This window comes from Chlamydotis macqueenii, chromosome 1 (assembly GCF_036417535.1).
Source record: "Chlamydotis macqueenii isolate bChlMac1 chromosome 1, bChlMac1.mat, whole genome shotgun sequence".
NCBI classification, from domain to species: Eukaryota; Metazoa; Chordata; class Aves; order Otidiformes; family Otididae; genus Chlamydotis; species Chlamydotis macqueenii.
The window spans coordinates 106,760,836-106,788,100 of NC_141556.1; the positions used below are offsets into that span (position 1 = coordinate 106,760,836).

General features: G+C 36.1%; 1 protein-coding gene across 2 annotated transcripts in view; it reads left to right on the plus strand.

The window, feature by feature from the left end:
• ROBO1 (roundabout guidance receptor 1) overlaps nt 1-26,425 on the plus strand; it is a 538,100-nt gene extending 511,675 nt beyond the window's left edge. For both annotated transcript variants that reach the window (XM_086763761.1, XM_086763770.1), the window contains 9 exons: nt 2,080-2,415; nt 4,865-4,972; nt 7,686-7,830; nt 8,141-8,392; nt 12,181-12,590; nt 14,381-14,533; nt 22,321-22,629; nt 23,914-24,113; nt 24,713-26,425. In XM_086763761.1, coding sequence (XP_086619887.1) covers nt 2,080-2,415; nt 4,865-4,972; nt 7,686-7,830; nt 8,141-8,392; nt 12,181-12,590; nt 14,381-14,533; nt 22,321-22,629; nt 23,914-24,113; nt 24,713-24,727 — 1,928 coding nt within the window. In that variant the 3' untranslated portion in view covers nt 24,728-26,425. The remainder of the gene's footprint in view (nt 1-2,079; nt 2,416-4,864; nt 4,973-7,685; nt 7,831-8,140; nt 8,393-12,180; nt 12,591-14,380; nt 14,534-22,320; nt 22,630-23,913; nt 24,114-24,712) is intronic.
• Nucleotides 26,426-27,265: the final 840 nt, after the last annotated feature.

Sequence of the window (27,265 nt, forward strand, 5' to 3'; positions counted from 1 at the left end):
GCGGTGGATTCTTTCTCAATTTACCTTTTATATTAAGCTTGATTGTGTTGCAACATGATTTCTTCCTTTCAAGGAGAGCTTATGAGCTTGAGGGTCAGACAAGATGTTCATAGTGGTCTCTTCTGTCCTGGAAAATCTGCCGAATATTCTTAATTACTTCAGCTTGGGCTTGGTTTATGCTCTGAAGCAGCAGAGTTGGATATCCCCTCTATAGCTGTGTATATGCTAAGTAACTGTACATTTCTTTTAAGCATAGTACTGTCTTCCAAGTTGACAGAATGGGAATTAGTTGTTCCAAAAGCAGATGCTATAAAAAAAATCTTAACAGAATAAATATTCTGTTACATAGGTAAACTAGTTTTGGTTAAGGACTTTGTATGAGGAATTCTAATGTGTCTATGTAAAAAAAAAATGTACTTACTTCATATACTGCATCAATTATATTGTCCTACACGCAAATTGAATGTAGATGAAAATGGAAGCAGGTAAAAATATATGTTATAAGTGACTGTGAAAGGATATTATAGCAAAGCAGGAGGTATTTGGAATGAAAAATATGCTGGATATATAGTTGCTTTGTATAATACAGTAGGCTTGGAAAGGAAGAAAGACTGACATGGTTTCAGTAGGTGAGAGGAAAAGCAGAATTGAAAACAGTTAAAAAGTAGAAATCAAGAAATTGAAGACTGTCATGCGGTAAATAACAGCTCACATAAGAAAGAAAAATATACCAAACAGTAAAACCTTCAAAAAACCACAAGCTGAGGGGCATGAAATCTGCAATGATATGTTGTATGTGGCATGTTCTGATACTGTTCCTTGATCACTGAAAATGTGGATACGTGGTTGTCTTCCTCAAGTAGTATTTTATTTTTCTTTCAGGAAATATTTATCAAAAATTATGTATGTATGAGGGCATGTTTTTGAAGTTCAACATCCTCTCTAGTTGTTTCATTTAGTGTAATGGTCAAATAATGGCATAAATACATCTTTTAAAACAGGAAAACTATTTTGCCAGTGATTGTTATGTAACTATTGATGCATTAATCAGCTGGCAAATGAGAATTTTTGCTTAATGGTCATTGAATACACGTTTCACTAAGCCTTCTAACTGCTGATGCACAGACTGTGTTACTCCATTCAGTATTCTTCCAGTGGACTGGATATGGAGAGTAAAAAAAGTTGTGTGGAGCCGCTGTCACGCAGAGGCAAGAGAACATGAAAAGGCAGGCACACTGGTTCACACAGTAGCGGCCAGAGCATCAGTCCATGTCTACTCTACGCAATAAGTGGTGATCTCATGATACAATAATTATTAGAAAAATGAATTCATGCTGTCTCTATGGTACATATTTAGCATACAGGACAATGGTATTACTATGGTTTTACTTATTTTGCAATATACAAAGCAACTAATAATTAGCAAAAATTCCAGAGTGCTTTCCTGTCTTTTTGTTTCAAAACAAAATATAAGATTGTACAAGGAAAGAATCATCAAATAAAGTCTTGCCACTGGGTACTGAGTTACCTTTCACATTGTACTGTTTGTTTTTAATTCTGTTATATGTAATAATTTTTCAGTCTGTTTTATAAAAATCTGTTGTATTTCTGTTTCTTATCACAACTACAAAGGAGTCTAAATGCCATTCATTCTATATTGACATGAGATGACTGTCATGTTTAGTTATTCCCACTATTAGATTTTGGTTGATTTCTCCTTTAAATGCAACTTACTTTAATCACAGTTATGAATTGGATATCTATAGTGCTTTGAGAATAATGTCTAAAAATGTAAATGTTTATGTGGCCACCATAGGAAAAGCCCAGCAAGGTAAGTCATTGTAGATACAATTCAGAAGGTCGGCATTTACAGTGAATCCAAAGAGTGAACACTACTTTTGAAGCAGTAGCTTGTAAGGTAAATAATATTCTGTAAATTATTTAGTTAATTACAATGTCTCTGCTTCATGGATGCAAGCCACGTAGTTATGCACTAAAAACTTTTTAAAGGGAATTTCATTGAAAGTATAGTGTAAGCGAACAGAATGACCTTTTCTTTTTTCTTTCCTCTGTGGTTAGCCGATTGTATAGCAAATTACAACAATCAGCTGGACAACAAGCAGACAAACCTGATGTTGCCTGAGTCAACTGTATATGGTGACGTGGACCTCAGCAACAAAATCAATGAGATGAAAACCTTCAATAGTCCAAATCTAAAGGATGGAAGATTTGTCAGCCAGCCCGGGCAGCCCACTCCTTATGCCACCACTCAACTCATCCAGTCAAATATCAGCAATAATGTTAACAATGGCAGCGGGGATACGAATGAGAAACACTGGAAACCCTCTGTTCAGCAAAAGCAAGAGGTTGCACCCATACAGTACAACATTATGGAGCAAAACAAATTAAACAAAGGTGAAGAGCTTTTAGCTTGTTTCTCCTCTTCAGGCATCAGAGGAGTTGTGACCTTCTGGTGCAGGGAGTCTAAAGCTTTCAGATTCAGCAATTACAGACTTCTGTGGTGCTTTTAGACTTCTCCCTCTTTAGATTTAGAAACCCACAGTTAGCAGTGTCAGAAAGTTAATTAGCACCACAATAACCTTCAGATATTGAATTTATTATAGCAAATAACAGGCTGTATCTTTAGAAAGGAGTTAAATAAAATACGTTTCCTATGGACTTGAGTTTAATTTAAATTTAATAGTAGTTAAGGGATTGGTTAGGACAGAGGCCAGATATTTTATTCATAAGCCAGATGCATGGTAGTCACATTATGCTCTACCTTAAATTTTAAATAGGTCAACCCACTCTTCCCAGTCATGGATGGAGACTAATTAAATCTACATGTTCATGTAAACGAATGAAATTTTGCATATCAAACTCTGTAAAATTGTATTGTATTGTAACGGGGGACACAAATGGACTGATCCTATTCATTTTAGACTTGTTCCTAGCAAGCCTTCGATTCACATATTGAGAGGCAATGCTACTACACTCAGTTTTGAAATCTAAATTCCTTTGTTAACCTGACTGAAGTCTGTGGATCCAGAAGCTAAAAATAAATTGATTTCAGTGTTAACGGGAAACATCAGAATGTACTTTTGTGGCCTTGAGGGCATGTTTCTTTAATATAGTGTGTGGGAGTTGGAAGAAATAGGTATGTGATTTCTGCTAGTCCTCCAGGCTACCATGCAACCTCTTTTAATAACCTGATTTGCAAAACTGTATCCCTAGGAATTGGACCCATTCTAACTTGGAACTTTTTGCATAGATTGTTATAACTCAAGTGATCACGTAGTGAGAAGTTATCCATAAAAAGATATGTTTCATTACAGGAATGTTGATTTCTCTACCGGACCCATCTACTCACAGAGGAGTTCAAAGGGCAATATGAAATGTGACACCTTCCCTTGCCATAAACGTGTCAAAAGAAAATTCAATTTTTGTGCCTCCTTACTAGAGGGTGAAAGCTGTAATTTTTTTGTAATTATGTTTTCTTTCATGAACTGTGTATTACATAGCTATTTTGGAATTAAAACATGTTTGGTTTTTATGCCCTGGAAGACACTGCATCTTTCAAACTGTGTATATTACAGCTGCATATTCTCTAGCATATTGTAGTGTGGAAAGGCCCTCTTAAAGCATTGTCTGCTGACAGTCATATATACATATTTCAGAGTGTTGATTTACTGTTTATCCTCTGTGTAAACATATGCGGTGTGTAGGGCTTCAGCATGGTCTCTGGAATGCAACTAGGCTGAGAAACTATTACAGAATACACTCTGGTGTGGAATTTATCATGTTGCTCTTTTTCCCATGCTTACATTATCACAAACATTTCTGCAGCAGATGGGGACTGGATTCTTAGTTTTGTTTATTTTTTTTTTTATTTGCTTTTTTATGAGTCAATATTCTGATCTTGGTTTTCTCATTTCCTAAGTCAAAACCATCTTGCTGACAATTATACCTATAGCTTTTGTGATGGGAAATAACCATTCTGATGAGTTACATGCTGTGCTTATTGTCACTCCTGTATGTCCAGCGGTCCTGTTTATGATGCAGTTTTATTTGCTGTATAAAGAGTAACTGAGCTTCTTTCTGTTCTCTGTAAATTATAGTTCCTTGTTGGCATGAGAGTACTCTTTTTTTCAGATGAGACTTCTGATAAGTTTTACAGATCTGGTTGCCAAATCTAGATTTAAAAATAACATGCATATCAAGTGCTTTGGAAGTGGAGAAGGAACTTATGGTAATAGCCATTAGTGAAAAAAAGCCTTGCCTTGTAGCTAGAACCTGCATGACCCAATATAAATAGAAATCTTGGAGCCAGCAGGCATTAAACAAAGACCTCTTGTGTGGTAAACCAAATTCAATGGAGCTGCATTGTTGCTCCAGGAGATCATTCAGCCCTTGTAATACAGGGCCGACTCCTACGTGGGTATGTCACCTTTGAAATACAAAAAGTAGCTACCACAGTCCATTGGCTGGCCTACATGTATAAATTAAACAGGGACCATGGAAAATCAATCAAGGTGACAGTCTGTTCATATGCAAAATGCTCACACAGGTCTTGTGTGTATCCATTGAGACTTAATCCTCGCAGAGGCATTGCGCAACCCTGTGTACAGAATTTTATTTTGCTTCATTTTTGCTCTGGAGCTACTAAGTTCTCATGATTTTCCTTAAACTTCCATTTAGAGACAAGATAAAAATAAAACATGATTATACGATGATTTTCCTTTAAAAAAATCAGTTTATTTCTTAATCACTATTTTGAGGAGGTTTTACTTTGTTTTACAAAGCGGGTATATAGAAGTGGATCTGTTTCTGAAAGGTAGCATTAACTATACTATTAAACTTGCAGATTACCGGGTAAATGACAACATTGCTCCAACTATTCCGTACAACCAGTCGTACGACCAGAATACAGGTGGATCCTATAATAGCTCAGACAGAGGCAGTAGTACATCTGGTGAGTATCTAGTGTTTTCCAAACCTTCTTTTTTTTTTTTTTTGGTATTTGGACACTTTAGCTGTAGTTAGCAGCAGTTACTGGATTTGCAGAAGGGATGACAGGGCTGAACCCACTGACAATAATATAGCACAGAGATGTTAAGCAGCATAAAAACTGGCCTATAGCTGCCTGTGTTTCTGTTGTGTCTTCATAGTTGCTTAATACCATCCAAATGTCAATTAGATTGATTATCCAAAATTGTGAAAGTCAGAAAGAAACAGAAGTTGAATTTTGTAATGTTGATGCCCTGCTGGTTAATATTATGGTCCCTAGATGGGTAAGTCACAGAAATTCCTTTTCAGCTGTCACCAAAAAAAAAAAAAAAAAAAAAGATCATTTTAATTTATGTGTTACCTTCTTGGTACTTTAGTGACTTCTTTTCCTTCTCTTGGGTCTACTCACCCAAGATAACCATTTTCATGAATGAGGTCAAGATACCAGAACATTTGAGTGATACCTAACAGAACTGGTTTAAGAAAGTTTTCGTTTTTTAAACTAAATCCATGCATTTTATTGAGTAGAAAAGCATGTGTGCATAAATACAATTTTTTATAGATTTCAATGTCTATGTGCCAAAACTACTCCTGTACATCTTTCAAATATAGTCAGTAGATAATTAAATTTTGTTTCTCATTGGTATCTCCTGTGAAAAATTTCTATAAGTCCTTTGTAAAAATCTTGAAATAAGACAGCTTTTTGTGCTGGAGAATGCTGACCCAGAGCACTGAAATTGCACTCTGCTTTGGAACCACAGAATGTGGTTTAATTCAAAAGTTATTGCTGCTTATATTGGTATAACCTGTTCACTTTCTGCTTTGATTTCTAGTAGATGTGTTTGAAATGTTCAGAGCTAAACCAGAAACTACACGTAGACTTTACTCTAAATCTGATACTAAGCCTATGTTTATTTACATCGAGCCAATTATAGGGTGAGTTATGGTCACAGTCACCATCTCTCTAGACTTTACATCTACTAATCAAGGCTAGAGCTTTTGCTTTCACTATTTCTTCTACTGTTGCCTTTGATAGCCTAGTTGCCCTAATCCTAACCTGTGCTCCATTTTAACCGGGGTGACTGAGGCACAGCAGAGGCATAAACATGTAGATGAGCCTGCTGTACCTTTGGGTGACTTGAATTCTCAGTGGCTGGGGTGAGATAAGCACAGGTCCTGATTCTCACAGCTGCTCAGGGATGTTCATCTGGGAGCCAGTCTTTTGCTCGTTCCCAGGTCTACAACATCAGGATGTGGTGCTGAGCCTGTGCTCAGTGATGTTAAGACCTGGAATTCAGCATGAAACATCTCAGGGCTATGAATCCATGGAAATTAAAAATTAGAAGGTGCTATTCTCCATGCTGACACCTATTATGGTTATTCATAACGCTAAAAATTTATAGTCTTATACCAAAGACTCCAGGAGGAGTGAAGCAAGGTGACCAGAGTAATAAATTAATTGTGCTGAACCTAGTATATATCATGGTACTTAAGGTAGAAAATGCAGATGATGGTTGCCCTGGGATAGCTAGAGTCTTGCTTGACATGCTGAGATACCAGAAAAATAGTTGTACATAGCTAAAACATATTTTTATCTGGCAGCTCATGTGGGACAATAATAAGCAGAACTACTGTCCGTAAGAATGGAATACCTTAGCAAAAGTGAGAAAAACAGGCTTCCTAAATCTCACTGAAACATATTCGATCATGTCTATAATGCTTAACTGTGGTAATATAAAACCATGCCTCAGCTGAAGAGAGAAATGTGAAGTATCCTGAAACATACTCAAAAGATACTGATTTTATCTACAGTTAAAGAAGTAATAATAACAGAGAAAAACAAAAATGTACACCGAGAAGCAATGATAGAGTCAGTTCTGATCATAGCCATGTTCAAAGTTAAAATTCAAGACCACCTGAATAATTGGTCTTATTCAAAGTTATTGGAACAGTTAAAGCTGTATTGTTCTATTATGAGCTATAATTTCCCAGTAGTAGCAGTTGAAAACATTTGTGCCATACTTCGTTGATCTTTCTTCTTTTTTTTCCGTTATTTTAGTTCTTCTAGCAATTATTTTCAACTGCACCTGCTGTTTAGACTAAAAGTAGTAATTTCATTGTGCCTAAAACGTTTCACTGGACAAGTACAAATTACATATATTCAGTTACTTAATGCAACAGTGGAACTTTAATAGATCATATCTGTATCATATTGTATTTTAGGTTCCAGTAATTAAAGAGTATAAAGACACTTTAGAAAATATGTCTACAGCTCATTTGTTTTAGATTATAGTCTATAATGTAATTAATAGAAGTAGGAAGCTCACTCTTAATGACATTGCTTGTAAAATTCATTTATGGTTTTATCACATTTTGCCTGTTTATTAACAATTCAAATTTTCAATTGTTTATTAACAATTCAAATCCTATCTGCTTTTTCCATGCAATATGAAATTTCTGGTTAAATTCAACTGTTTGAAAATTCTACAGAGAAGCTACTATTACAAATAGTAATGTGTAAAAAGGAGGAATGCCAATTTACTCCAACTCAGCACAACAGTAGATTCCCAGAGAATTCAAGAGGATCTGTGAAGGCCTACAATTACTCTATTTTTCAAAGTGTAATGATGAGGAGATACTTAAAAGGATTACAAATATGTATTGCTTTTTATTCATAGGGAGTCAAGGGCACAAGAAGGGTGCTCGGACCCCGAAGGCTCCCAAGCAAGCTGGCATGAACTGGGCAGATCTTCTTCCACCCCCTCCAGCACATCCACCTCCCCATAGCAATAGTGAAGATTACAGTCTTTCAGTGGATGAAAGGTAAGAAACATGAATACATCATCCCTTTCTCACTTTAATCACTAGTTAATTGAACTGTAATTTGCCCTACAAGCTGTCAGTGAGACCTTCCTTCAGTACCATTCTGGTGCTCCACAACTAGCTGTTCTGTGGCTATTTAGAGAGATTGCATACTGACAGTGGTGTACACCCACTCAGTATGTCCTTACTAAGCTGTTTTGAAGAGCATGTATGACAATGATTTTTTTCTGGGTTATTTATACATGTATCAGATATGCTAATTACACAGTAAAAGTTTAAGTCCTTATTTTCTTAAAAAAATTAATTTCAGCTATGACCAAGAAATTCCTTGTCCTGTCCCACCTGCAAGGATGTATCTGCAGCAGGATGAGCTAGAGGAAGAGGAAGAAGATGAGCGAGGTCCTACTCCACCTGTCCGAGGAGCAGCTTCCTCTCCAGCCGCTGTCTCCTATAGCCATCAGTCAACTGCCACTCTCACCCCATCTCCCCAGGAAGAACTCCAGCCCATGTTACAGGACTGTCAGGAGGATCTGGGACATATACAACACCAACCTGACCGGAGGTGCGTCAATGCAAATGTAGCAAGAGATGTGACAAAAGTCATCTTGGCCCCACGGAAAATTCCTGTTGAATTCAGTGAGGCCAAGATTTTCCCCAATATATTTATTCTGTTAATATTTAACTTTTAATCCAGTACTCTAGAACTATTTGTAACCTAAGAAATACGTAATTAAGTTGCTTTATTATTCTACCATGGAAAGAAATGCAATATATCACTTTATGGTACGAACGATGCTGACACAAGTTAAATTCACAGTCATCAGGATATTAAAGTGGTACTGTTAACACAGCTTACCATATAATTACAGTTCCATTGTTTCCAATAGATTTACTGTATTATTACCATAAAATAGCATGCATTATTTCATGGTAACTGTGCAATTAACTTGTCACCAAAATGTATGAATATATAAAAATATATAATTTGTGTAACCTATAGATTGTCCTCTTCTCATAAATCCTAATACAGGAAATTATTGCTTGCAAAGTTTTCTTAAAATTCCCACCTACCCTTATTTAAAGGAATGACCAACATTAATAAAGATAGATATTTGTTACAAGGAAATTTTTTTTCTTCTGTGAGTTGCTTTTAGTACTAATTATTTTGCATATACACTCTCACAGCTTCTCTTCCATAAAACAGTGAATTCTGAATAAGACATTTTATGTATCCTGCTTACTAGTTTTGCTTTTTGTTAAAAAGGCACAGCTTTTCCATCCTAAATTATATTTTTATTATTTTTTCTAGTGATTTGCACATATTTTTTATTACTACAAATATACAAACTTACCTGCAATATTCTAGTCATACTTTCTATTTTTAGTGAAATGCAGACCTTTTAAGATGAAATTAATTTGATCGTGATGAGTAGACTGTAGAACTATTCTATTAATAGAATTATTCTATTAATATAGCTTACTGGACATTTATGGATATATTTTCCAGAATGTTTTTTTTTTAAAGTTAGTTCATTTTTATGTTTCTCTTTTTTAAGTAAGCAGTCGTTGCTAATCTTTTTTTTCAAAGGGCCTATATCTGCTTTTGCTTTTGCTCCCCACTTCTACTTGGTCTGCCTTGTTTTGTTTTCTTTGTTCTTTATAGTAACACTTCTTGTACTATGTATCTTTTTCTCTCTGACTATATTCCTGAGTCTTTACAATCACTTTTTTTATTAGTGAGTGGCTAATAATATTTTCCTGTTATTTCCATTGGCCCTGATATGTCAAGGCACAGAAGTGTTCATTTTAATCACTTAAGTTTTCTGGGTTATTTAGAGGTTAAACTACCTGCACACTAATAGGAAAGGGAAATGCCAAGTGAGCAATGTATTGTGAGTGACTTTCTAGAACCTCTGCTGCCATGTTCTGGAGAGTGGGAGATCCATACTGACATAGAGAATGGAGTAGGCTTTGGAGCAGATGTATGCAAACATGAAACTGCCTAGAAAGTAGAAAGTTTGCTCAACACAAAGACTCATGGCTAGTCACCATAAATGTCATCAAAAGTATCTGGAAGGATATTCCAGTATAAGCTCCTAGGGCATACAGCTTACTTATTGAGTGGACTGAAAAAAAATAAAATATATATTTATTTTGTTGTTCCTATAATGGTTAAGTCTAGCTTTGGTAAAAGTCTTAGAATTTTAGGGACTATGTTTGTCTTTTTTATCTTAGTTTTTCAAACATTGTTTGTTTGGTTTTTGCAACATCCATCGCATTGGTTAAAAAAGATTCACAGCATTCTATTTTCTTGCTTTGTAAGGCTTGGCTGACTTCCTTTTCCATCTAACAGCGTTGATATGACCCATGGCATTGCTATTTAGGAGTTGGATGTACTGTACTCAACAGTTGTATCCCATTCTGGAAGGGGGGTTTCTGTTTTGAGTATGGTCTTGCAATACTTTCCAGTTAAGAATACATTTTGAGTAGTACCTCTCTGTAGTTTCAGAGGTTCTGTAAATGGTGAGTGTTCAGTGAAAATAATGTCTAAAATACTAATTATCCTACTTTTTATTAGCCTTACTTGTAGTTCTGTTGAATATTATCTCAGTTTCTGATCAGAACCTGGCATCTAGAATATGTTTCTGGTGGAGATGGTGTACTGTAATATTTCTCTGTTTGGACAGCTAGCTGTAAGTATAACAAACTGAAATAGAAATCTGTGCTCTGGAAGAGTGGACAAGCAGAGAAAAAGCTAAAGACTTAATGAGATAGCAGATGATGTCAATGTTAACGCAAGAGCTGAGATAGGAGACAATGTCACTATTAAAGCGAGAACCACTGCATCACACCAATTGAATGAAGTATTGTTAACTCTCTATGCCCGTGAACCGGCTGCTCTCAATTAGCTTACTTTTAAAGGTTGGCAGGCTGGCTATATTTTCAAGAACACTATCATATTTTGTAACTAGTTGTCAGTCTCCTAATACCAAAACCTAGAGAGTACGAAGACTGGCAAATATATTATGAGGACAATTGTCACCAGAGCTTTAAATTAAGGCAGTAAAACTTTATTGGGCAAGGTCTCTAGTCAAAAGCAGGTAGAGATTCCCATGCAACAATGGCTTCTGGGATTTGGGGAGAGGAGGGAATATTAAATGATTATGGACTAGATATCCTTAACTGACTTTTTCTTCATTCCATTCAGTACCTAATCCAGTAAGTGTAAAACAGTGGCTAGATTATGTAATCCAGGGGAGTTCCAGTTTGCTCTTGCCACAAAGGTTTCTTCTTGCTAAATTTTTCTTTCAAACTTAGTATTCACATTTAATAAGATTTCTAAAATGTGTCTGGATCCCCCTCCCCACAAAAAAAAAAAAATATTTATGACAGTCACTATTTGTTAATGAGATAGTAAGAGAAAAAACTTGACAAAGGAAAATTACCTTGGAAATTTTTGCAAAGCACACTGCAGTAGAAATTCCTGGTAAGCAAAGCCACCAGTTACACCCATTGCTGCACAAAGTCTGACTTCCTATCAGACAAATACCTGTGGCCCTGTGAGGAAAAACCGTTGACAATGTTACCACCTAGGACTTCTGAGTGAAGTATTAACTAAACTGAGCATTGATCTAATGATATCTAATACTTAGCCTTTTTAAGCTGGAGACACCATTACTGATGTTTTAAGCTCACAATAAGTTGACCCATACATCTATATGCATTTTGGTGTCCTTAAGACCTAGAGCTAATGTTACAGTAGAGAATTCTTTCCTTATATGATCACCTAGGCTAATTTAAAAAGTAATGAAATAACAATATCTCTTCTCATTTCTTTCTGAATCACTGGGATGGGTGGAGGGAAGATAATGTTTGCGGAGCAATCTGTTTGGATAGAGGCATCTGTTGACATTGATAGTTTCAAGCTTCTAGAGCAATAAGCAGACACTTCTTTTGCTCATACTCTCAAGGGCACACAAATAATTTTTTAAGATATTCACATGAACTGTAACCACCTCTTCGCCTAGCTGTACTTGTGCTACTTTAGGAAAAATGAACAACTTTATGCGGAACAAGCCAATTTTCATTAAAATCAATGATAAAGGAACTGTATTTAAAATCAGATTTCTTTGTGGTAGATTTCAAACTACAAAGCTGTCAGTCAGTTCTGATTTACAGCAAAAATAAAAACTGAAAAAAACAACCAACTATGATTTTTTCAGGTATAAATTCTGTTGATTTAAAAAGTCAAACTTGTTGGGAAATAAAAGAAATATTTTCCTCAATCTATTGTTTCCTCTGACTATGTTATGTGACTTCAATTCTTCTTACCCTTGTATTCTTATGCAGACGTCAACCTGTGAGTCCTCCACCCCCTCCAAGGCCTATCTCCCCACCACATACCTATGGATATATCTCAGGGCCCTTGGTCTCTGATATGGATACTGATGCACCAGAAGAGGAAGAGGATGATGCAGATATAGAGGTTGCCAAGATGCAGAACAGAAGGCTCCTTTTGCGTGGCCTTGAGCAAACACCTGCCTCCAGCGTTGGAGATTTGGAGAGCTCTGTAACAGGGTCCATGATCAATGGCTGGGGTTCAGCCTCCGAAGAAGATAACATCTCAAGTGGGCGGTCTAGCGTTAGCTCTTCTGACGGATCATTTTTTACTGATGCAGATTTTGCACAGGCTGTTGCAGCAGCTGCAGAATACGCTGGCCTGAAAGTAGCCAGACGTCAAATGCAGGATGCAGCAGGAGGTGAGTTTGTCCTCTGTTTGATGGGAGGAAAAAAAAAAAGGCCATTGTGAAATGTATTTATCCACAACTGCTTCCTAGATTCCTGTTGTTCTTACAACATTTAGAAGTTCAGGAGGGAGAGTCAATTTACACTACTGGGTGGAAGAATCAGAAAAGGAGTTTTGGTGGAACAATTCAAATAAATTGCTGTTCTATGTTGTTTTTCATAAGTAGTTTCTAATTTTTGCCTCATGGATTATTCACAAACACAAATCTGGATTTGCACCCAGAACTGAATGAGGGAAAAAAAAAACAAACAATCTTTTTCCTAGTATAAGGGTCCCAGTGTTCTCAGTCACTCTTCATGAGATATTTAATCCCTCTGTGTTGAAATGTCCCAATAAATAGTAAACCTTTAGAGTCATATTTCCCCTGGATTTTTTTTAAAAAAAAGTAATATAATTGTTTCCAATTTTATATTTTTGTTATTTTCTTTTGGAGAATGATGTTTGAGCTCTTACTGCCGTATTATTGAGATGAATTTGGTTTGTATTGGTTTCATAATTTGACAACTCTTATTAATTGCATTTTAGATTATAGATTATGAGTATGCAGGAAGGCCTAATGGATATGTTTCTTCTTTTTTTCTCTCCTGAATCACCACTGGACATATGACACATGATATTTGAAATATTTAATGTTTTACAACATATTGGTTACTAGTAACACTGGATATATACAGGTAATCAGTAACCTGGCCAGGCCCAATGGATATTGTTATAGTCCAGCTAAGAAATAAGAAATAAGAATACCGCAGGGTGGAATGCAGGTTTCAAGCAGATCCATGAACGTTTTGCCAATCAGTCCTATTAAACTGCCAAACCTAGAGAAGAGGTACTCTGTCACAACTGTGTCCACCCTGACTCCACAGATTTGCAACCTTCCTCCCATTTCTGATATCCTCTTCCAGTTAACAGGCCTTTGTTTCATTTCAACACAGCTGTTCATCATGAAGAGTGAGAGGGGAGGTAATTTAGTAATTCTGGGTGAAATCCTGGCCGATTGAAGTAGGTGGCAAAACTCCCATTCATGCCCACGAGGCCAGGATTTTATGCATTTTATTTATATATGCTCAAATAAATATGCGTGTCTATGTGTGTGTACATTTGTATATTTAGAAAATATCTTTTTACATCCTGTTACTATTACAGGTAAATAATTTTACAACAAACAAGTGCAGTGATTTTTATGTATTGATATTACCTGTACCTCCTACACATCCTAAAAATATGAGACTTCTTATGTGCAAATAAGCTGTGATAAAATGCCCGTCATACATCCCTGATGCATTCCTGGTAATTCACTCAAAGTGGCGGAGGGGGCGTCTCTACCCAAGACCTGCTAGTGGTTTGCTCTGCTTATGGCATGGATGACCTCATGCTGCCTGAGCTAGGGAAGGTGAAACCCTTTAGAATGAAATATTTTGTTGTTTCTGGAAGGTGAGAAGCCTGCCTGTGCTTGACTGCCAATGATGTTCAGCTTCCTGGGGCAGCAGCTACCAGCTACCAACCAGCTGGATCATTTCTGTGCAACTAAGCCAACCTGCCTACTTATAGGATAGCAAATGCTTTGATTCAGTTATGACTCACTCTAAAACTGATTATAGAAAGGATGAGAATTTTATTATTGTTCCAACAGTATATTTTCAGGTTTTGTATACCTAGGTCATTCTGATGTGAAAGAAGAGAAAGTATAAAATGTCTCATTTTAGGTAAGAAAAGTAATAGCTGTTGTTCTGAAACAATTTCCAGGCCGTAGACATTTTCATGCATCACACTGTCCTAGACCCACCAGCCCCGTGTCTACTGACAGCAACATGAGTGCTGTTGTAATACAGAAGGTCCGACCTGCCAAAAAGCAAAAACACCAGCCAGGACATCTGCGCAGAGAAGTCTACACAGATGGTGAGTCCACTGAAACGGGTGAAAACATCAGTGAACCTTTCTAAATATGCATTCAGTGTGTGTGTGTGAAATTTTTCCACAGAGGTACCATTATGTTTCAGAATTCAGTGATTTGTGTTTCCTGTTGCTAAACACACTGAACAGATTAATCATTTTAAATGCCAGAGTTCCTTAATACTGTACATTGATGCTTCCACTCCAGAGCCCTGCACCTGTTTTCTGTAGTGTCCTAATCACCTAATTACTGTCATTATTTAAGAGCTCAGATAGCATAAATAGTACAGTCATTGAGAATAATGTGCCGTTAGGATTAAAATCTTTGTTCACGTGATTGACTATTAAAACCTTCAGAATGTATCTTTTCCTGAAAAAAAAAAGAACAATTTACCATTCAAATGGTGGGCAACACAAATCAATGAATTTTAATCCTGGCCACAGCATTGTTGCGAGCAGTTACTTTGTGAGTAAAAGCAAAATCTAATCATTTTCTCTCATGCCTTCACAGACAATATCAACTCTTACTGAAAAGGTAGTGCTTGTATTCTCTTGGGAGTGTAGGGGGATAATGCAAACATTGTGATGTTGTCTAGAGAGAGCCTTTAATGAAAATGCCTCAGGTGGTGCAGCTTTTATTAAAGCATTACCTTCCAGTTTTATAAAACAACCCACAGGCTTGGTTGGAAATTCATGTAAGATAAATTCTCCAAGACTTAACCCATATTGTCCAGTTTGCTAAATTTGCTAACGGGGGGAGGGGAAGGAAAGGCATCGTTCCCCACCTCCTGGTTCTCTGCAACAATCTGATTAGGACTTTCATTACCAGTCTGAAATTTCTCAAAGAGGGGCATCATTTGCCATTATCATATGAAAGCCTAATATTATAAATCCTTATCCAGGGTTACAAGAAGGGAGTTTTGAGCCACTTCTCCCTATGATTTCTGCCACTTGACAAAAAAAAAAAGAATTAATACAAAGCTCACAGCACGATGAGCAGAAGTAATTTAGCAATGAGTGGTTGTCCGTGCTATTATCTGTACTTTATTCGGAGTATTTTCTCTCCCTAGCATCTATCTGATATCAGGCTGCATTAAATACTGGCATGACACAGTGCACCTGGGCCTCTTGGCTTATGCCCAGGCCCCTTCTGTCAGTGAAACGGAGCTGTTGGAATATTATCTGATTTCAAGAGGTTATTACGGCAGTTTTGTGCATGTTTGCTTCTGTGAAAGGACAACGCAAGGTGTAAAACCCCAAACTGTACCAGAAATGTTATGTTTATGAGAGCCTTGTAATGGCATTTTGCAAGATTTTATAGACATTTTATCAGCTTTTGTTCCCTTGAAGAGAATGCTCCTAACTGAATAATTGGCAGGACATCAAACCTCAATACAAACACAACAGCTAGGACATCAGAAATAAAATCTGAACAGGAGTTTCATGTGGCCATTTTCTTCTAACACAGGAATAAATAAGAGATGGACCTGTATTTGATGACAGGTTTTTGTGAAAGTAATTATACAAAGTTAAATCATACAGCGTTGTGGTTAGATATTGCAATAGATTTGACAGTCATGATCGATATGCTTACTTCAGCATATTTTCTAATTAGGTAAGAATTTCTGCTACCCTGTTTAGTGTGCAATACAGTGTGGTCATTCACGGAACAGCAAATTATGGCTTTAATTTTTACAGAACTAATAAAACCCAGTTCAAAGGTTGAAGGGTGTGTTTTGTTTTCATTTCTTTTAATTATTATTTTTTTCCCCTTAATCAATTTCTGTAAGCATATTTGGAATTTTACTGAAGATTCTAACCATTCACTTTAATAGCTGTATCTAGTATATTGTCCCTTTAGAATTATCTATAAAATAACATCTGCTAATTGTTTTCCTTAAGTGAAGAAAAGTGATATGGAGACACGAATTAAACATTTCAGCACAATTGACCTTTCCCAGATATAGTTAGGATTTCTATTGACTTGATGTCACACTGTTACTTATCTCTTTTATAAAGGACTGCCTGATAAAAAGATTTTTTTTTTCCTCATAGTGGGTGAACATACATGTGTTTGTAGTAGAGCAAAGCAGATAGTCTGATTTTAAGTATTTGTTGGTGGCTAGAAGCATTGAATAAATACTAAAAAGAGAAAAATACATTGCTTCATTAGTTTCATAGCCTTTAAAATAGAATTTACTTTCACGTATAAAGAATCTTCTATTGTTCCCAAATTACCTGAATTAGTATTTGCTAGCAGTTTCATAAAATACCAGTGTCATAAAGAATTTACATGATTGGTTGACAGAAGGGATATATAAATAAATTAAGTCTTTGCATGAACGGTTCAAAATGCCAAGAGTATTACCTGCAGCAATATATGTAAGTCTTAAAAAAATCTGTATTTTTTTGTCTTTATAGAGCAAGATTTGTGAAAAAGATTGATATTTCTGTGTGTTTATTACTAATGTAGCAGTAAAAGGTCTACTACTACCCTTTTTTAGAAAAGGAGAGTGCTCCCTGATCTACTCTGCATTGTATAAGTAGTGATAATTTTGTAGTTTCTGCTAGCATTAGTTCAAATTGCTTTCTACTTTATGTGGAATGGGATTTCAGCTCAGTTGTTTTGTTCCTTGACAGTCATCCAGGCAGTGAAATGTTCTCCATATTTGTTGCTAAAAATCTTTGCTCGGTAGGTGGTAAGGATTAAAATGTATGAATTTTTAATTGCTCTTCATCTAGCCTTTTAGAGAGTTAACTACTGAGAGTGCATTACAAAACCCAACTAACAGATGTATCTTCCTTTTCAACCTTGCCTGACCTACTTACATATTTAAGAAACTAAATATTAAAAGAATGGTTTTGTCTTTTCTAAAATTATATATATGAAGGTCTCTTCTGAACCATCTTGAATTCATTTAGTAGTAGTTGCAAGCCCTTGGAATTCTAAGCATTTAGATAAAAAGGATGAAAGTGCTTTGTCATTCCTTTGATTCAGTAGGTCTTTCAATAGAAATTGTGCCATTGATAGTTCACACGAGATTTTAAATTCTGATTCTTTTTTAGATCTGAGTGACAAAGGAAAAAATTCTAACATTTTCACAACTAACTGGTTGAGTCTGTAGCTGAGTTTAGCTCTGTTATCGACGACATGATGTTAGGGCAGCTGAATTTCTCACAACAGACAATTGAATATCTGCCAAATATTTCCCTGAATTTTCACTTTGAAATGTTAAGCCATTATGCACGCCAGCATCATTTGTACTTTTGTCTCCCTCTGCCTGTGCAGTACAAAACCAATCTACTCTGCACAAATTTCACCAAGGTAAAAAATAAGTGGGAATACATTTATTACCTCTGCTAAAAACCAGCTTGTTCTTGAATTATAATAATATTCAGATACCTGCTCTCTTCACAGTCCTTACTTCTGATTCCACTGAGATATTTTGTACATGTTGATTTTCTAACCGATGGAGGTCTTGTGGAGTGAAAACTGTTTTGATAGAAGCATTATGCAAATGTACCTGCAGGCAAAAAACCCCTACAGCCCAACAACTCACTGCTTTTATACATCATAGTAGGTTTTGCTGTATCTATTTATTCATCCAAGTATTGTGTACAGTCTGAGCCATGTTTTTTGAAAGATAAAGCACGAACAAAACTTCCGTACATGAATAGTAGTAGCTGAGGTTATTATGTATCTAGGAATCTTAAATGATCTTAAAACTTTGCTAAGCCAGGAACAATCTTGAGTTTTGCATGCCTGCCTAAGTATGCAATGGCAAAAAAATCCACTCTATATCTTCTCTAATATTGCATCAAATCTATAACTCTGCTGTTTTCTTCAGGGTATGACTGTAGGGATCTACAGCTCGATAAGAACTTAAAAGAGAGAGTTGCCTAATAAGGTCTACTTCCCTCATTTGTCACTACTTACAATTTGTCTTTTTGTGCTTATTTGTTGTTTCTCCACTTCAGTACCAAACTAACTTAGCAGATTATTTTTCCCCAGTGGTGTTTTGCTTATCCCATGATTCCTGTATATGTTCTCATGTAGAATATTATTATCACTCCTTTCAAAAGACATATATGGAACATTTCCCCTGTAGACCGTGCTATGAAATGGCATCCATTAATTGTTTCAGTTACGTGGGAAGCAGTACAGCAGTAATACATAGACATGAATGAAACACGTGAGCACTGCTGACCTTTAACAAATGCTTCTGAGTTCTTTATATTGGTTTGATGTTGCTTTGTGATTTATTTTTTATTCCTTACAATGGAAGCTTCCATTTTCCTTTTAATAAGAAGTGTGCCAGTTTGTACTCGAGGAGGCAAATTGAATCTGGATTTTCTCTGTGATCTGAGCTGTTAAAATAAATACCACAGGGGTGTAATAGTATTGACCTCTGAAAGTTTTGTTTGTTTTTTTTTTTTTCTCTGTAAAGGATTCTTCTCAGTGAGGAGTACTGTGTTATAATGAAGATTTTTATAGTTTCCCTGCAGATTGAAAAAATTCTCAAAAGAGAATATCACTTTTATTTAGTTAGTACTGTACCATAGAGCTACTGCTGGTTTATGAAGCTTTTTATATCAATGTATCTTTCTTTTCCATAAGTCAAGACTTAACACAACTTTGTTCATTGTTCTGTGTAGCCAGTTAGGATTCTTGAATAAAGTAGTTTGTTCCAAGTTGCATTTTATAGGCTACAGGAATGCTGGTTCCTTCCCTTTGGTGTTCAGCCATTGCGTTGCCATGCCACAACTGTTGGATACGGGCTCCAAGTGTGACTGAAAAGGCTGATGTTGAGTACCTACATTCCCTTTACATCAGCAGGCTCAACAGAAAGGCTGTTCAGTGTTCTGATAATTTATTACAGACAGTGAGTGAGAAATGTGAGGCACAAGATATTTCATGAACTATGGTTCCAGAAGCCTGCACTTCCGAGTTTGAGTATCTTCATCCACTTCTATTTCAGTATGCCCTTTTCTGAGGGAAGACATGTTGTGAGAAGGATGTTTTCTTCAGAAAGGAAAATACTGTTTGAATCTCCACAGGCAGAGTTTATCTTATTTTTTAAATCTTTACCACTCTTTACCACTTATGCAATCTATAACGACTAAAGTATTCTGCAAAAGATAGGAACGATGGCCATCTCCAGCTTTCCTTTTGAAGAGCAATTCTTGTGCTTGGTGAGCTCTGATCTGGATCTGACATGGTCTGAAGCACTGGGCTTTCATGGAACATATCACACACAATTCTGAGGTCTTGGGCAGACTTTATATGATTTTTCGTCTTGTTGCTGAATTGTAAGAAGTTACATACTTCAGACCAACATTTTTTTGAGCAGATATTGACACTTAAGCTCGCATGGCTATGGAGCCTTGTGATCCAAATACCCACATTTGCAGGCACATATTGGATTTAAGCATCTACAGGGCTGGGCAGCCCAGTGAAAATGTTTCAGTTCACTCTTTGGTGGCTAGAACTCAGAGGACATTTTTAGATGCATAGAGGACGCAGTGTGAATGCTACGTCCGGAACTGATGTCTGGAATTACAAAGTGGCATTGCTAAGGTTGTGTATTGCACAGGGTTACCTCTGTAAACCATGTTTAAGGTATTACAGATAACAAAGGAATGCAACGTAACTGATTTGCCACTTTCTTACAGAAATCTGTTGGTTTTCATGTCCTGCTGAAGTTGACTCTCAGAAGTTGAATCTCTGGTTTACACTTTTAGTTCTCTCAGATGAACAAGTCTAGTCCATTGCTCACAGATCTGCCTTTGTTCTCACTTTATAGCCTAGTAATTCCCACTCCATAAAAAAAAAAAAATATATATTGTGATTCAGCCATTTAGTACATCCAGGCTTCCAGCTAATTTACATTATGCCTTCTCAAGGTTTGGAAATGACAGTGCTTTTTTCTTAAAAGACATCTGCAAATGGTAAGTGTTAAGTGCATAAATAAAATTAACTGTCAGTGGTCAATTGTTTACCTTTAGCTGCTCTCTGGAAGTGAAGTTCCCCAAACTAACAGACTTTGAAAAACAAACTACCCAACACAATTTGCAGGGAATATAAGGCCAGCAGTCCAACTTGTTCTTAGCTAAGAGGAACAGAAGGAAAAATGTTTCTGTTTTCCTCGTTAAATTGATTTGGGCTCTTATTGAAGCCATAAATTAGAACAAGAAGTTTACTTGGTTGTTTTCTGTGGCTTTTTTTTTTCTTTTTTTTTTTCCCTCCAAGACAGTGGGATTAATGAAACAAGAATGAAGATCTCATTTACCTGAAGTATGTCTGATCTTAGGAAATAAACTTTATGACATCTTTTTTCCTCATCATCCCAGTCCAGACAACTGATAAAATTTCCAGTCTTATTTAAAACAGATCAAGGGCAATTCCAAGTTAGGTTACCAGTTTAAGATGGAGGATGGTGCCCAGTAAGCTTGCGTTGAGCACTGACTTCTGCATTGCTACACTTTTCCACATGGCTAGATCAGGTCATTTATGATCTGTGTCAATGGAAAATCTCTCAAAATTGTCTGTCTCCTGCCATATCCATATTTATACATATGTTAGATTCCTATTTTTTCTTATTCTGGAGTACTATCTTTATTCTTAGACCAATTTAGTTAATTTTCAGTTGCAAGGTTCTCTTGAATAGACTGTGACTTAGCTGTATATATAGTGATGGTGTTTGAAAAACACAGCTGCTTCAAGAGTTTTGTAGAAGTAGAAAGAGTGAATGCACACCATTATACAATGCTGACATAACATTTTTTAGAAGTGCTGTTAATTTTTTTAGCAATCTCACTTAAGAATATTAACCTCAAAAACATCTTTCACATCTCACTTTTTTTAGCCTGTTGTTCTCCTACATGCATGTGATTTGTTCCTACAGCTTTATTGTGAACCACTTTTGTATTGTTGCTTCCTTGTTTGACTTTTACATCTTTTTCTTCACATTTTATATCCCACAAGACACTATTCTATCCAGATGAACGGTTTACACATCCTAGTTTTAAGTTGTAATGCAGGAATAGAAAAAGATAACTAAGTAAAAATATTATGTATCTTATAAATGCTAGTTAAAAATGTACAGAATTTTAGAACTGCTTAAGCTATGCTAATTTAAGGAGAAATATTCAAAATCTTTTGTGTCTTTTTTTTTTCCTCTTTTTTCTTCTTCCTGAGAGCTTATTACTTTGTTGATTGAGTGATTTTTTTTTTCTGTATCTCATGACATATCCACAGATGTCAGGGACATGTATGTTAGATTTAGATTAATCTATCATTTTGAAAGGAGAGTGCAATAATTAGTATAGTTTGTGCTTACATATATCAGCAGTGTGACTGGCATACATTCTTATACCCCCGTCAACTTTAACGCTCAGCACAGTGAAGACCTTGAGCGACTGTTACACTCTGCTGTGTTGTTGAATAGACTTAGCAAAAATTAAAAGATATTAACATATCTTTGTTAATGTTTAAACTCTGTGTTGGTATCCATAACTGATATGTTAATATCCAAGTGATAAAGTTTATTACAGCTTTTTGTAATTTTTAAGAAAATATTGTGATTTGAAAAGGTAATGAGAAGTCTTCTTTGCAAAAGTACCCATCAGCAGTTGTACCAGTAATGCAATAGCTTTTGGGGTGAAGAGAGAAGGGCAGAGGGAGGTCTGAAAGTAAACAGGGCATCTGTTTCTTCAGTTCAAGTTAAATATTTTTTCTTGATTTTACCAATGAGTGGTGTGATTTTAATTATTATTCTTTCTCAATTTTGCAGACTTGCCACCCCCTCCTGTTCCACCTCCAGCTATAAAATCACCAACTGCCCAGTCCAAATCACAGCTGGAGGTGCGGCCAGTCATGGTGCCAAAATTTGCTTCTGTAGAAGCGAGGACAGACAGATCTGCGGAAAGGAAAGGAGCGAGCTACAAGGGGAGGGAGGGGGTGGATGGGAGGCAGCATTCAGATGTGCGGACAAATTCAGGAGAGCGGAGAGAATCACAGGAACAGCAAAACGATGGGAAACTACGAGGAAATAAAGCACCAAAACGAGAAGGCACACCAGCAAAAACTCATCTTCTTCAAGGTTATTTTGCATGCTCTGAGTTTAATGACGCTTTGAGTGTTGATCTCTGGGAACAGGCCAGCTCTTTCGAGGTTTTGCACACCGCTGGTGATCTGGTGAAGTTAGATCTGCTGAATTGTCACTGTTTATTGTAATTATAGGTGCTAGTACACCGAGGTAGCACCCTGGTGCTACCCACATTGCAGGTTCTCATTAAGGTAAAATAGAAACAAAACTTTATAAAAAACATAGATTTTCTATCTTGTTTTCCTTATGTATCCATCATATATTAAAGCTAAGGCTGAGGAACTCCAAACAGAAGCGTTCCTCAAGAGCTGTAAGGATCGGTATCTTTGCCCCTACCATACATTTATATTCCAGTTATGTCTAATCTATCTAATTATAGTCTAATTTACAAGAAAACTGAGTGAAGTCACATAGTAGATCTGTAAGTCAGATATTTGACTTTTCTACCAAAGAAATGGCACTTGGCCCATTTTTCTCTGTTTGTAAACCTGGTCCTGTTTAAAAAATGAGAAAGCCCTAGTGGTAATGCATTAGTTATAAATACTGACATAGCATTATGTGATCAATGTAATCTCTTGCATATGGAAATTGGTGAAATTACTAATTAATGGAACATGATTAATGGAATTTACCAAATGTTCACTAAGGTTTTCAACACAGATTCATACAAATACCTGGTCCTTTCTTCCTATAAGTGTCCAGGGTCAATATCAGGGGTGATTGGGCAGTAAGTTGGCTAAATGGGCATGTTAGTAAGAGATCGATACTCATTACAGTGGATTGCTATAAAGAAAAGTTAGTAGAAGTTTACCTTAAGAGAATGTGCTGAAATTTTAAAACATGTCCACTAATTTTCTTTCAACTCAATTTGAGAAATACTGGGTCTAATATTTAGATGCAGTGAGCTTCTTGCATGAAGTGTCCTGCATGTATTGTCATTTCCTCCTACTCAGTCATATTGAAAATATACAAGGGTTTCTTTTTTTTTCTTCATTTTCCTGTAGAACATAGAGCAGTGATCATAAATTTACGTGAAGTGGACTGTAATCATGAATTAGTTTTTCTGTGGTGAATGTTACCTTGTGAATACTATAAATTTCCTCCAGAAAGCTTCTATAATGCTGTTATGGAAACACTGTTTTTCATATTGCTGTCAGGCCTCACTTTAAACCTACTGAGGATGCTAAAAAGTAAAATAAATCTACTACATGCAGAAATTTTAGGATCACAGTATCTCTGAGCTTTTGAACATAACCATGTATGCATTTAATTATACAGAGGACATCCTGCCATATTCTAGACCAACGTTTCCAACATCAAATAATCCTAGAGATCCCAGCTCCTCCAGCTCAATGTCATCAAGAGGATCAGGGGGTAGACAGAGGGCAGATCAAGCAAGTACATCCCGAAGGAATGTTGCAGAAATGCAAGTACTGGGAGTGTATGAACAAGGAGAAGAGGAAGAAGAAGAGATGGAGGTAACTGTGGTTCTGATATTGAAGATGACTTGAATAAGGCTATTTTCTCTGCTTAGACAGGTGCTAAAAAACCCACTTTTGAACCAGAAATATTTCTCTTCAGAAAAATTAGTACATTTATCTGTCTATTAATGTTATGCACAATCCATGAAAAGAAACTTTAAGAATGTGTCAAAACCATAAAAGCCAAGTAATATGTAGCATAACTGTCACCACACTAAAACCTATGGAACAGAACTTGCAGAAATACAATATTTAAATGTGCACTTTACATTATCCAGATTCTTTTAGAAGCAGAAATAAAGGATTAGAGCATCTAAGAATATTTTGACATTGCCTTTCACATTTTTTTGAAAGTTTATCATTCTAGATTTTTTTAGATATTAAGGCATGAACATTTTTTTCTATTTTTTCTGCCCAGTGATGTTAATTCAATTTAAATCCTGATTGTAGAAAGAGTGTCCAACATGCAGGCACACTGCTGCATGTAATTAAAAGTAGTAATTATTTAAAGGTAACAAATATCTAAGAAGTATGTGAAACAAACTTTAAGTAATAAAATCTAACATATAGTCATTTATGTCTTTTTTTTAACACAGGAAACAGAAAGCTGAAGATGACGACATGTACTGTAACAGGCTTTTAAAATCTAATCAGAAAAAAAAGAAATCACTTAAGATGCCTCAAGTCTGATGATGTTTGACGCCAGAAATAATGTTCAGTGCAATCAGAGTGTACAATTTTTCATTTTTCTTCATACCATCAGAATGCTAGTTTTTATTTTACTCTTTCTTTGTAAACCCTCCTTATTAGGAACGGCCCTTGCCTATTCCGTAATGCTAAGTGCATCACCTTCGCTGCCCAAGAAGGCAGGTAAGCTGCTCTTCGTGGTACTTGGGCCAGCTGCTGCTTCAGGATTAGAACAGAAGGGGATTCCAGAGCCTGGGATCCTGAGGATTCTCCCCTGCAAAGTGGTGTTTAGTACACTGCTGGTACACCAGTGAGCCAATCAATTACATTGCAAGTAATACAGCATTGATTAAAAAGTTCCCCAAAGTGAACATCATGCAGAACATTGTTTTATTCTAGGGGTTTCACTGTCATCTGCAGTTAGTGCAAATGGTATCTTGCAATTTCGATACAGACTGTGTATCTTGTTTTCTGCCAGTCTATTGCTAACCTTTTGCAGATGATACAGTTTTACAAATGCAAGTAAAATTAATCTGGGATGAAGTGGCTCTTATTGTAAATATGTACTCATTTTCAATCCCCTGTGGTACTTTGATTTGTCTTTCCATTTTCATTAAGTACATTCTTATTAAAAATGTCCTTTGGGGTAGGCAGGAGGTGAGCCAGTGTGATTGCTATTTGCCTAATCATGGCATGAGCAAGTTTATCTGAAACTTTTTCTAATTCTCAGCTTCAACAGTGCTTATGAAAATAAGCAAGGAAATCAATGGACATTTTTAATAATGATTGGGTAATATCATTAACTGTTACTGGCCCAAATCTCAGACCTCTACTTGTGTCAATTCACCTTAAAGAAGTGCCACTTAAAGAATTTTTGTTTGATCTTGGCGATTTTTTTGTAATGCACTGCTTACCTTTTTTTTTTTTTTTTGGTTTTAAAAGCACAATCACTAAACTTTGTTTGTAAACCATTGTAACTATTAACCTTCTTTTTGTCTTATTGAAAATGTTAAGCATTTGTTTGGGATATTTTTCATCTTTTTGTTAATGCTCTATGTTTGTATTTGGAATATTTGAATGATGACAGACGGTAAAGTAACAAACATAAATGTGGGCCATAATCAAAACACTTCTCACTTTTCCTGGACTTACAGAAAATTAGCGATTTTACTGTGGCCTCTTTCAACATTGGATTATCATTAAAGCTGAAATAGAGGCATTAGTTGCATTGAATTTGCCAAATGATGTCCTCTGTCTGTAGATTTTATGATCTTTTTTGTAATTATAAAATTTCTTTGTCATTGGTGCTAATGGAAAAATGTGTTTGTTTATTGAAAGCTATCAGGACTAGCCCCAATGGGAAAAAAAAAAAAAAAAAAAAAGAAGAAAAAAAAAGTGTTTTGGTGTTTACCGAGGACTTGAAATTTTTCATTTAGGTAATTTTTAAAGAAAGGTTACATAGAAAGGGTGTGCAGTACTAAAGGAACAATCCATGTGATTAATGTTTTCATTATGTTCATGTAAGAAACCTCATATTTTAGCCATAATTTTGCATACTGAGGATCCAATAATCAGAAAAGTAATTTTTGTCACATTATTTATTAAAAATGTTCTCAAATACATTCTCTTTTTTGAGTAGTTTCTTGTGTTCCCTGAAACATAATTTTAGAGCCAACTTTGATCCTATTTCTATTGATAATAGCCAGAATCTGTTTCACTGAAATCATGCAGTCACAGTAGCATCGGCAAAGTGGGAGAGCTGAATGCAGCCTAAGATTTTACATGATTATAATTGATTGCCTTAAATATCTGATTTCTGGGTGCTTCATGAACTGTGATAATGAAAACGTCTCTTAGCCTGCCAGTTTCCAGAGAGAGTTGATGAAGAAAATCTGTACCAACAAAAGCATTCACCTCAGGGGTGAGATACATTTGTTACAAAGGAAACAAGATCCAAATATGTGAAGGGAATGAATATTATGAGTCATATGTTTGTTGAGGCCTGCACAAATACAAGTTTTCTTACCTGCCTGCTGTCCTCCTGCCCTCTAGCCATTTTGTGATCGGCAGAGTCCTGCTGCGGATCATGATCAAGTAGGTGATGGTCCCTTTTCCGCTCTTGCATTTTCACATCCCTGTACTCTTACTGATCACTCAGTTCTTGTTCTTCCTTACCCTACACCCATCATCCCAGTTAAAAAAAAAAAATTAAAAAAGAGAAAGAACAAAGCCAGCACATTCCATTAAAAAACCCACTGTATCTTTATTGAACAAAACCTTTTTGCTCCTTATCTTTTTGGCTGCCATACTTCTCCTTTCCCAAGAGCTTTGAGCAGTCCAGAGCCAGATCCTAAGGTGCTGCCGCGTACTACAGCACTGTCTTGCCACAGAAGATTGCTTGAGCCTTGACAACTTAATCGGGCATAAGCCTCAGGTATCTTTTTTTTTTTTCATAATTGTAG